The 12,790-nt window shown below is 40.3% G+C and overlaps 1 protein-coding gene across 1 annotated transcript; it reads right to left on the reverse strand.

Annotated features, from left to right (window-relative positions):
• Window positions 1-2,041: 2,041 nt before the first annotated feature.
• LOC306714524 (SHC-transforming protein 1-like) lies at window positions 2,042-12,136 on the reverse strand (the record flags this gene model as incomplete). The annotated part of the gene is made up of 13 exons (XM_079184567.1): window positions 2,042-2,170; window positions 2,273-2,420; window positions 2,538-2,634; window positions 3,331-3,403; window positions 4,104-4,296; window positions 5,002-5,128; window positions 5,240-5,291; window positions 7,606-7,659; window positions 7,784-7,903; window positions 7,991-8,042; window positions 9,480-9,550; window positions 11,433-11,986; window positions 12,085-12,136. 13 exons carry the CDS (start codon window positions 12,134-12,136, stop codon window positions 2,042-2,044), a joined length of 1,722 nt encoding a protein of 573 aa, XP_079040693.1.
• Window positions 12,137-12,790: the final 654 nt, after the last annotated feature.

A 12,790-nucleotide genomic window follows, 5' to 3' on the forward strand; every position in this document is an offset into this window, starting at 1 on the left:
TACACTTGTGATAGCTTTCATGTTAATAGATGATAGTTATATCTGATTTTTGGTTTGCCGAGAGACACTTTCAGTTTCTGTTTGTCTACTGACTGAATCAGATAAGATGAAGATATAATTTATCATATTTAACTTGTGCACAAAGTGTGTAGAAGAGGGCAGAGATAGCATTTCAAGTGCATTCATTTTCTGCTCTTTGTAACAAACCAGATAAGCCCTCTTTTTGACGCCCCAAGAGCTAGGGATTGTGGGAAGTTATGTGAGATCTGTGATTACATTTGACAGAGTTATCTGAACAGAAAGGCTTGAAGTGATGTTTTTCTTTAGATACCCTATAGTGTTTGTATCACCCTTTGGCAGAGCTGCTTCTTTCCTCATCAGCTGCCGGTGGTTCCCTGATCTCAGCCTAACAAGCTGTGCTGAGGGTGATTAATGTGGGCGAGACCCTCCAAGCCTCTCGAGAGGACGACGAGGGCCACAGCCCGAAAACAGTCAGCTGCATACTTTTAGCACACAGTCATCTTTCACTTCACCAAAAGTGAAAGGCTGCTGAAAGCTGTGAGAAGTGTTGCAGCAATTATTATCGGCTGTTTACTACCAGTGATTTTCACTGCTCTTTCAGACACACATCTGTCTCAAGAACACAGGAATAGCGGGAAAAAATGCATGATGTCACTGTAGTTTAAATCAGTGGCTTGAGCATATATGCATAATCAGATTATATATTTCATCCAGAACATCTTGTACATAACATCGGGAGAAATGCAACCACCACACAAACCAATTTTTAGAAGAATTTAAGAAATCAAGCCAGAGTATTTGACCTATCAATAAAACATATGCTGGTAGATGCTGAAGGAGAATGAGCTTTTTAAAAAGACTGATAGCGCCATCTTGTGGCATAATTAATCCAGGCCGTTAAAAAAATAGATTGCTTGATTTCCATAGTAATTATTTTTCCGTGTGTGGCTCAAGTGAAGTAACTGAAGTCAGAGCAAGATCTTTATAAAGGAACATTTAAAAAACATGTCTTTGCAGTTATTAATCATTAGCATGTGAAACAGGAGTTATAAGCTAAATATATTTTAAAATCACAATTACTGAGGGCATATGAAATAACAACCTGGAATATAAATTACAAAAGCGTATGGGCCTCTGCAGACTGGATTCAAGATTCCTGCTTTGAAGTGGCTGTGAAAGAGTTGCATGGCATTTCCAGTGTTGCTGGAACCACACAGACCTTAACTACTGATAGTTGTGAATTGGGATTTCTTACCAGGTAGTTACAGTAAGCTTGTGCTGTGAATATTTCCTTAATTTAATAATAATTAGCTTATAAAAGGGGTAGGAAGAAATAAAGTTGTGTTTTTGAGTATTAACAAGAAAGAAATTAAAAACTAAATCCAGTGATCCATTCTGTAAAAGAACTGATGATGTATTTGATTACCTTATTGGAAACAAAAAAACGTTACTATTTGCATATTTGCCATCTTATCTGAGACTGAACTGCACATCTGTTGCTGTAGTCTCTGTTTACAAAGAGCATTTAAATTTTTTATACAGAATGTAACAAATAAGTGGGATTCAAAAGTCAAGCATGGGAAATGGGTCACGAAGCACTAACAAATCAAAAACAAATGAACACAAGACAAATTTCACATGTAAAAAAAAAAAGATTCTGAAAGTCTGCCAACATTCTGGTAATTTCCTCCCGACACCAGTGATTGTGCTTAGACTTTGAGTAAACACCAGCTAATTTAGCCTGAGAGAGAGAGAGACAGGATGTTCTGCAGGCCAGCAGCTGTAGTAGTCAACGCGGGGTGAGGCACAGTGTGCACAAGAGTGAGAATTTACTCAAATATTAAGAAACAACTCACTGCACATGTGCAGTATATGTACTCAGTAATGTCTCACATGTTGACAGGTTTAATGTTTTTTTCGCTTGTGCACGTTGTGCCTCAGCTCAAAACTGTTGAGAACCGCTGCTGTAGGCTAATTTATACATGCTATGAATGTGTTTGTGTGTGTGTGTGTGTGTGTGTTAGTGTCGTTGTAGGATTGGCTGTCTCAGACACAGCTCACTGCTTCCAGAGACGATGGGCATCTGGTTCTCCATATGGAATCGCACCAGGTGACCAACACTCAGGAACACCTGATCTCGGGTCCGCACCTGGTTAAGCAAAAACACAGACAAGTTTAAACATTAAAGCCAGCTGGCATTTGCCTCTCTGCATGTTTTGAGTATTTGAAATCCAACACCAAAGCTCTTTACCTGTCCATGTGGATCCACCAGCAGTAGGTGGCGCACGGTGGCTCCCTCCATCCCGCTGAGTACGTACTGACCAGAGGCAGAGCTGCTCTCTCTGACCAGAAAATCCCCGCTACAGGTGAGAAGTGACTCCGCCTGCTCCCTTCCTAATCTGGGATGAAGGACAGACATTAAAGTTACTAAGAAAGGAAGAGGGAGATAGACATTAGAAGACAAACACATTTAAATTGGTAATTCACTGGCAGTGAAGGACAGGGATGTTGATTACCTGCCGTGGAACCAGACTTCCTCCTGGATCAGGTCCTGGATCCGTGTCTCAGAGAGAGGGATGCACTGTTCAGCACTGATCTCAGATACCACTGAGTCTGATGGAGACACAATAGAGGAAGAATATAACTGTTCACAAGGGTGGGTTGCTCCAATCATTAGTAACTTTAAAGCAAGATAATATCATGTTTTCTTTTTTTTTAAACTATGCTGTTGTACCAAATCTATAAACTTAGTGTTAATGAGGCTAGTTCTAGATCTTTCTTAAAATCTAATCTTACTCTAAAACTACTTTCTAATCAGCTCCAGGTTGCAAAACTCAGATTTAAACTCAGATTAGTGGTTCACTTTGAACTGACAGCTGAGGTGTTTTAAAATGGCTGCATTTTGAAAGAGAAAATGGCAGATTGACCCCTGCTGAATAACATATTCTTTATGTTTGGGGCACTGCAGCATCAGCAAAGAGTCCAATAGTCAACAATCCAATAAAAAGAATGCTCTATGTGACATTTTCTCACTCAGATGTAGGCTACTGATTGGTTTCATTAACCCTGAGCTATAGTATTTTCACCTTTGGTTGAAACCATATCATTTGGTTTACTTAATCGGGTTTTCATTGAAATTACGCAGCACAGATGGGATGGATTTAAAATCTGGATTAATCATTTTAAACAAAGTTTACTTGAATGAACCCTTATGTTGGTTTGAAGTACACTTTCTCATAGACATAGAAACACAAAGTGGTTACAGACACATACAGTCTGAACACTTTGCAGTGTATTGATGAGTTTTACCTGCAGGTGGAGCTGGAGTTTCTTCTGTGATGGAGCAGTTCTCATACAGTGAAAGAGGCTGAGATGAACAAACCTGCAACAGCACTGGATGAGTCATACAGACAAGATCTGTGTGTGCATGTGTGTATGCAGGAGCAGTGATGGCATGAAGGTTAGAGACATGTGCTCATGCCCGGAAAGTCGCAGGCTTAATTCCCAGACTAGCACAATAATTCTGGGAAGTTATTACAAACAACTGAGGCGTCCTTGAACAAGCTCAAGTGCTTCTGGAGATGAAATTATTCTTCTATTTTAAAATGTAAAATGATCTTTTGGGTGTCATAAAAAAGAGCTTTCTTCAAATTAGGCAGTGTATTACTGAGATATACAGCTACACATATGAAACCATTGTAACATTTACAACTCCACTACTGTGGAGGAAATTAAGAGTGGGCTATAATACAATATACAGTATATGCACACATCCAAGGACTCACTCCAATCCCTTCATGTCACAAGAAGAACAAGAAACAGAAGAAGAATTATTACTATTAATCCAATGGCATTAGCCCATACTGTCTACAACGTTCACCACAAAATCATTATCTCATTATTATATTCCATTGTTTAATCATGAGACAACTACTAAACCATCTCCATGGTCGCAGAATAACTTAATATACTGAGGAGGGCCCGGAGATGTGGTTGAAAGCTTTGGAAAAAGGTTGGACTTGTTGTGTTTTTTTTTCTTTCTGGTCTCCCTGAAGCTGACTAAATGTTAATGTCACTCTTACCCCCATTATGTCAGGATCCTGTTTGTTCTCCTCGCTCGTGATCCGCAGGTCTTCTATTCCACCAGCGGGCGGCGTCTTTCCGGGGATCACATTGTAGTAGTCACGGTGCTCGCTGGCTTCAACTTCCTGCTTGGCCTTTAGGTCCGTTATCGTCTCCTCTGTGTTCCATTTGTGACAGATCCTCACTGCTGACCTGCAGGCAGACAGTTACATGATGTTCACCTCACTGCCTCCACTGTGGAGAAGCTGTGACATGACTTCTGTTACTATAATAAACACACGAGAACACACACTCACACACGCACATAAAAACACAAACATAGACACATACTCAAATCATATTGATTCCTTTGAGTTCGCTGTATAAAAGTCCTTATGCATGTATGGATATCAAATTAATATATGGCTGCAAGTGATTGACTAATCACTTTGTCTGAATGAATGTCATAGTGGAAAAGCCCTAAAGCCGAAAGTGACATTTTCAAATTGCTTGCTTTTGTTAAACTAAGGACAAAACCAAAAGCTATTCTATCTCCACTATAGATTACCAGGCAATAAGACAAAGAAAAGCATCAAATGTCAACATTGGATTAGCTAGAACGAGCAAATGTTTGGCTTTAAAGAACATATCTCAAATAAGAGTCAAATTATACTTAGATTATCAAAATTGCTGTAGCTTAATTTTGTGTCGATGAGGACATTTTCATACAAACACAAAAATTAAGACACCAAACAATAAGGGACCCCTGGATCAAACTCTCAAAGAACTATGCTGTTGTAAAAGCCAGTGAAAATAATAATTGGCCAACACAGAATTGTTAAATTGCATTCCTGATCAGATGGGTGAAATGTGCATTAAACACACCAATAAGACAGTTACAGTAGACAGAAGGACAACCTGGGATTGTTGGAGAGGAGCGATGGCGTGTGGTTCAGAAGTTGTCGGAAACGAGTTTCGAAGGCCTGACCGATGCTGTTGATAACCTCACTGGCACGACCCCTTGGACACTCCAGGATGTGACATGCTGTCAGAGACAGAGACAGAGAGACAGAGAGAGAGAGAGAGATACACAATAAAGGTAGTAAGTCCAGTGGAAGCCGAGCTCATCATAATGTGAAATTAAACTGTGCTATACCTCTCTGATTGATGAGGTCCTTGGCAACATAAGCAATGTAATCAGCCATGTCCTGCAAACAAGAGAGAACAATTATAACAAGAAGACTTTTAGCAAAACTATGTCAACTTTGTTGAACACCGTGGCCAAAAATTACAAGATGCTAATTCTAATATAGTGTATACATACAGTTTAACAGTAGCACAAATAGATAATATAACAACAAGTGAGATCATGACTCAGTAATTACACAACCGTAAGTGTCTACATTAGCTAACATTAGCCTCCATAAGCTACTGGTCATATCAGACCAAGTAAGACTGTAGCAGCGAGTGTATTGAATTGAGTAGTATGACTTTTCATTTGTAAAAGAAAGATAATATTATTTTGTCTTTCAGAAATCCCTTTAAAGATATTCTCAGCATTTGTATGCGCACAAGGCCACTATTAAACCTCCTGACTCTGTTGTTGTGTTGCTCAGTTTATAACCTGTGTATCTGGTGGGTTTAGGCTCTATAATTCATGATTTAATAATGGAAAAAACAGCAGACATTTTCAGTTAGCTGGTCGTCCACGTGTATTCTGTTTAAATGATTCACTTCCTATCAGTGGTTCTCTGATACTAATACAAGAGCAGAGTCAGCGGAATATGTTTCACCATAAAGCCTCTGTGGCAGATTGATTTTAATTCCCCCCCCGCTATCTTCTATGTGTCGAAGCCAACTGAGCCGAGGCTTAGAGCACACTACAAGATTATTTTAGCTAATTAATTAAGCAGCGAGCTATAATCCCATCCATCGCTTCGATGGTGTTGTGTTTGCCTGAGAGAAACCGCCCTCCTGTTCTCTCTAATCTTTGGCCAGAGCGACGTCGCGGTATCACAATGGAAATTAAATATTGAATACAAATGCTGAGTACAGTGTGAACCCAGCATTTGTATTCATTGTTTGTTGGAGCTGAACAATGGAGTTCATGAACACATACCAAAAACAAGTAACCGTTTTTGTTAGTCAAGCCGTTTGCAGGCAGGATGTGACCTAGACAGCAGCTAATAACTGACATGTCCTGCTGGCTATTTACAGCATTGATTTTATTTTTTTCACTCAGGATGAATAACTCAAATTCTTCCATATGGAAATAATGCAGGAATGGAAGGAAAGAGGATTAATTAAAACACATAAGAGTAATTAGTTTGAAACAAACTTGGTATGGTGTAAAAGCAAAGAAAGCACAAACCAGCTTTGATGGTTGTTTAAAAGAAACGATTTCATGAATTGTTGCTTATCCCAAGAATTATTCTAAGCCAATCTTAGATGAGAATTTATTTCTTCTTTCTTTTAAATCCTATATTTTACCTTGTGGTATTCTGAAAATGTCTGTAATTGAAACAACAAGCAAAACGGGGGGAATTATTTTGCTGGTAGAGGAGGAACATCAGAGAAATCCTAATAAGGGGAATTTGCAAACTAAATCAAAGACAGCAGCAATATTGCTTCTTTGCATTGTTCAAAATGTTTGAATCAAATTTAAATAGTAGCCATACGCTATTCTGAATAAAATAAATTGCTTCAAATAACTTATTATTCATCATGAACAATGATATTTTGTAAAATCTTTTCAATACGTGCTTCACTTCCAGTGTTTGTACTGCAGTCATCTAGAATCTACTCTTAAAGGAACAGTGTGTAACGTTTGGGGGGATAATTGGCAGATCTGGAATATAATATTCACGATTATGTTACCATTACTGTATAATTACCTGAAACTAAGAATCGTTTTGTTTTTGTTAGAATGAGCTGTTTGTATCTAAACAGGGAGGGGGTCCTCCTAACGTAGTCCGCCATGTTGCACTGCCATGTTTCTACAGTAGCCCAGAACGGACAAACCAAACACTGGCTCTAGCGAGAGCCTTTCACATTTTTACGTTACCCGAAGGCCATGGTAGTTTTTCGACATGCTTGGAAATGGAGGGGTGAACGGAGGAGTATTCAGATGCAATCTAAAACCTCACCACTAGATGTCAATAAATGAAATTGCTCCTTTAATAACCTTGGAGTTTCTATTAACTTTAAGAGTATTTTTTTAAGCTGCAAGGATTTTATGAATAGCTTTTATTCTTGAGTTTGTGTCCGAAATGTAACTTTTAGTGGCTTGATAAATACAGACCTCACACCACCAATTAAAAGTGAAAAAGATTCAAGCGTTGGGGTCGGAAATAATTCAATCCTCCACACATTGCAGCAAAGGAAGCAGTAATGAAGCTAAATCAAATGAGTCACTCTGTGTATGTATGTGTATGTATGTGTGTTCGTGCCCCCTATCTGCACATGAACATTTATTTTGAACACACATTTGTTCATGTGAAACATTTGAGAATATGAACATACTGGATCTCCTCCTGAGGCAAATGAAATGGCCTGCATGGGGTGGTGGGCAATCTTCTGTGGAGGAGAAGAGAGAGGAACAAAGCAAGCACAGAGGTTGTTTTTGTTTTTTTACTTCGCATGCCTCAATAATTAAGATGTGTGACAGTTATAATACATTTAAGCGTGTTGACTCGGTCACCTGAAAGGATGAGGCAGCGATCAGAGTCACACTGTCTGTGGAGACAGTGACGATGATTCTGCTCCCTGAAAACTGTAGGTTGATTTGACCCAGAAGAGCAGACAGTCCCTTGTAAACAGGCTGATGATGACAAAAATCTGTTATTCTAGTTGGGTCTGTGTTGATTGCATTGGTGTATGTGTGTGTGTGTGTGTGTGTGTACCTTACCCTTTTAGTTTTCACTGCTGATGTCCTCTCACACAGTCTGCTGATTGCCTCTCTGCACACACAAACAGATTATAAACATGTACACATACAGACGCACATACACACACACACACACACCGAACACAGAGATACCTTTGTGAACATGGGATCCAGTGCGCCCTGCTAACATGTGACTTGCATGTGAAAACATGAGAGGAAGGAAACTACATCACAAGAAGCTCATCTACAGTATTTTAGAGAAGTAAAATACACTGTAACATTACTTTTAAAAGTAGTACTATATTCAGTGGAGAACTGTAACAAAATACATTTACTCAGGTACAGTTTTCAGGTATTTGTAATTTGAATAACATAATATTCAATAATGATACAACACTTTGAAAGGAGCCATTCTACATAATGAGTACTTTTTACATAATAAAAACTACCATTCTGCTGATAATACTTCTGTAGTTTTACTTAAGTACCGTTTTAAATACAGGACTTTTACTTCTAATATTGTATTTCTATATTTCTACTTTTACCCAAGCAAAGCATCTGAGTACTTATTCCACCACTGCTTGTACTCCACTACAATTAAGAGGGAAATGTTTGTACTTATTACTTTATTTATTTTAGTAGTTATTGCAGATTAACATTTAAAGAAAACCATACATACATTGTTACAGACTACCAAGTAATCTATCAAGTATAGGTCAATGTTGGAAGAACATAAAATGACTAATACTTCAATTTAAGCCCACTCTGTTGTAAGCAAAAAGCCTGCATTCAAAATCCTACTGCAGCAAAAGTATTATTACCAACATGTACTTCACCTATCAATTGAATATCAGTGAGCCCTTGCCTGTTTAGAAAAGCTATACATACACAGCTTTGTAGTTGCTGATGCTTCGGTCAGAGAGGCCAAACCATAAAAACAACCACGCACACAAAATTAACATCCCACTATCAAGGAAGTAAGACTTTTTTCCAGGAAATACTTTTCTTCTCCTTGAAAACAAATCGTATGTAATGGATTGAGGTCTCTCTGCCTCTCTCTCTCCTCTTAATAAGACTATGAGAGATCATTAGGAGGAAATTTATCTAATTGGATTTTCTGCCCCATCATTCAGCAGTGTTGTTGTGAACAGAGGGAGCTGTGTCCTTCGGCGTTACGGCATCCTGCACAAGGATGTCAATATCAAATGATGAGGAGAAAGCCCCGGTTTATGAAACATTATACTTTTAATTTGATTTCCCCTTTTGAAATATTTTTTTTCAAATAAACCACACGTCTTGCTTGGCAAATATATGTATATTTGTTCTTCCATGCACACTGTCAGCAGTTAGATCTTTAGTTGTATTATGTATCTTAAGTACTGTATCTGTGTGTGTGTGTGTGTGTGTGTGTGTGTGTGTGTGTGTGTGTGTGTGTGTGTGTGTGTGTGTGTGTGTGTGTGTGTGTGTGTGTGTGTGTGTGTGTGTGTGTGGTACTTGGAGAACTTCCTACCGTGTGACTTTCATTCTCATATCAAAGTCGAGGGTTCTCATGGACTGGGTCACTTCCACACTACCCATGTACTAGGAAAACACAACAAAACATCAGTTACTCACTGATCTAAATGTTAAGTAATACAGCCACAATAAAAGTGTTGTATGATCTCAGACAGAGTGCTGATGTGGGCAATGTTTCTGTCCTGTTTCTCCTCAATTTAAATGGGATCATGCTTTTCTCTCTTCTTGGCTGTTGCAGAAATCTTTGACATGACTACCTAGGAAATCAGTTAAAATAACCATTTAACAAAAACAAGTAAACACGACTTAGAGTACAGTCACGTTAGTGCCTCTGTGGGGCTGTAATAAATGTTATTATGCTGGCAGGAACAATGCTAACGTGCTGATATCATGTTCACCATCTTACTTTAGCATGTTAGCATGCTAACATTTGCTAATTAGAACAAAATACAAACTACAGCTAATGACATTTGTTTTTCAGGGATTTGGTCAAGTATTGGACAATTGATGATGAAAAATTAAGAAATCACCAAAGTTGTTACAATCCCCATTGAGGGGGGATGTCTAACAAGTTTCAAGGTAATACATACAGTAGTTGACGAGACCTTTTATACAACATCTCATAATGGTGCTCGATGAAAATTTGTCTGAACAAAAATGTGGTGCCAAACTATCCAGTAGATACTGAGATGTTTCAGAGTATAAGAAAACTGCTTGTGTTCTAGGGGAGAAATCATCAACGTCATTAGAATGCATCTTCTGGGCAGAGTGGTTACCCGAACCAAATCCATCCAATAGTTATCAAGAAATAACAAGGCGCCAAAACCCCCAAATGTTAATCGTAGTTGTGGAGATATTTCAGTCTGGACCAAAGTGGTGGACCGATCAACTTTGCCATTAATAAGGAAAAATAAGGAAAAGGAAAAATAAATAAAAAACAATTTTAGCACTCTCTTCTTTTCCACTCATAACTGCTGCATTAAACATGAAATGTACATACAGATGTGCTTGTGGACAAAAACTGTGGAATAGTCCACCCATAGCAATCCGACAAGCAACTTCTGTACTAAAGAAATAGTTTTGGACGTCTTGACATGTAATAAATGCAACCAGGCGACATTTAGACCATGTGCATGGATACACTTTGGGTAGTCCCACTTCTATTGGCCGTAAGCTTCAGCAGAGCAGACTCTATAGGCCGAGGGCAGGATGAGTAAGACCACTGATGAAGACCGGACTTAAATCAATATGTGTGTGTGTATGTGTGAATGGGGTCAGTGGGCGGTAGTGCGTAATGTATGTGTGTGCTTGTTTATAAAGGACAATCAAACAGTCCGTTCTCATTTCCATCAGTGGTCAGCTCACAGACCCTGCTCTTAATCACCCATGCGGACACACCTCCGGTTCTAGGACAGCATGGGCTCTGCTGATACCGGATACATTCATTCACACACACACGCACGCACGCACGCACGCACACACACGCACACACACACACACACACGCACACAGAAGCAGAGCAGATCTAGTGAGCAGCAGAGAGCCAGGATGAGTCACTACTGCCTACACAGGAAGCTCTATCTGAGAGGGAGGGGATGAACGTATGAGAGTGAGTGTGATGGTGTGGATAAAGCTCAGGGAGACAGAGTGTTTCGATGTGTGTTTGCATTCTTCGTTCACTTGTATGTGTTTTTATGTTGGCACTAGTGGGAATCAAACCTCAAGTCTCTGATGGGACCCTGGATATGAGGTTAGCTGCACTTTCTTACAAAGTGTAAAGTGAAGAAGCTTTACACTAACAACCGATCAATATTTTAGTAATAAACATTAACAATTTTAGGCAAATTGTTTAAAAAAAGTGAAAAACATGAAGATAAGGTAAGGAACTCTTAGCAGCCGTCTGATTTCTGTTTGTGCACAGCCGAGTGTATTCACGTGTGATAGGTACCTTGATGTGATGGTGAACCCTTCTGCTTGCTGTCCCCACCACTGCACAGTGGTCTACTGCTGAGGATGTCTTCAAAGGGCACAGACCGTCTCTGTGCTGTGAGCAAGGAGGACAGTCGGGGGTCCAGGGGAGGCTGGTAATCCGATGCAGGGTGATGGATCTTTTTGTGCAGCGCAGAGCCGAGTGGTTTAGGTTATTGCCAGTGGATAGGGGCACATTGAGGGAAGGTTTGCTACAAAATCTCTGATCAGGCCCTGAGCCCCATTCTGCCCTGGATAAGGGTCTGTCAGTGTGTCCATCAATGGTTCTGTCCCGGTCTGTGTTCGTCTGTCCCCTCGGGGTAATTGGACTTTGCAATCGGATGTTGGCCATGCGGGGGATGAAGTTCCTCAGGGTGGACGTCCCTTGGTGTGTCGGTGCTCCGGCATCCAGCTGTGCAAAATCAGAGTCGAGGCAAAGGTCCCTCTTTGAGGGCAGCATTCTTTGGGGGCAATCCTCCAGGGACGTCAGCGAATCGTTGCGCAGACGGCTGTATTTGGTGCGCTTCAGCATGCCTGTAGAAGATGAAGCAGAAAGTGACAATCAGATATCCAGCAAAGTGCATTTCATTGCACTGATCATGTCTGTAAAGACTACACAAGAGATGAGCCACCTGGTAGAAGTCCCGTCTGTGATTTGAACCTGGGTGAGGTTTGCTCTCTCATAATCAAGAAGCTGGACGAGGTGGAGCACTAGGACACAGCAGAACAGAAACAGGAATCAGTTATTTCATAGAGGTTTGACTCGATTACATAGATGTGACTACAGATAGCTGAAAACAAGAGAGGCATGAAATGCAATAAGTTGATGATTTCGGTTCAATTGATAATCACCTGATTTTTGGGAAGTGATCTAAGCATCCGGCACACTGTGTCCTCAGATTATTACCGTACGTTACAGTAGATTCAACTCACCAGCGTGGGACAGCGGGTGTCCAGTGTAGTCTAACGTCCAGTCTGCTCCGCTCTAGTCCTGCTGAGTAGTCCCACTAGAATGACCCAGACACTTTCTCAGTCAGTCGCCAGGCTTCCAGCTCTGCTTCACCTCCACATCAACTTTCCTCCCCTCTGCCTCTTCTCTTTGAGGCACATCGAAATTGTGCAGCTTTTATGAATGAACTTTTCTATTTCTTTTTATGAATGAGAGGCTCTCGCTCACTTCGCTCGTCTCTCTCTATGACGGTGCATGCAGATGAATGTGTGAATGGAGCGGAGGAGAGATTGACAGACGGCCCCCTAAGGCTCTCACCCCCTCCCTCACCCATAAACTGCCATCCAATCACAGGCGAGTAGGGTGACTCATGCTGTACATACACACAC

This window comes from Pholis gunnellus (genome assembly GCF_910591455.1).
Source record: "Pholis gunnellus genome assembly, chromosome: 1".
In the NCBI taxonomy this organism is placed as follows: Eukaryota; Metazoa; Chordata; class Actinopteri; order Perciformes; family Pholidae; genus Pholis; species Pholis gunnellus.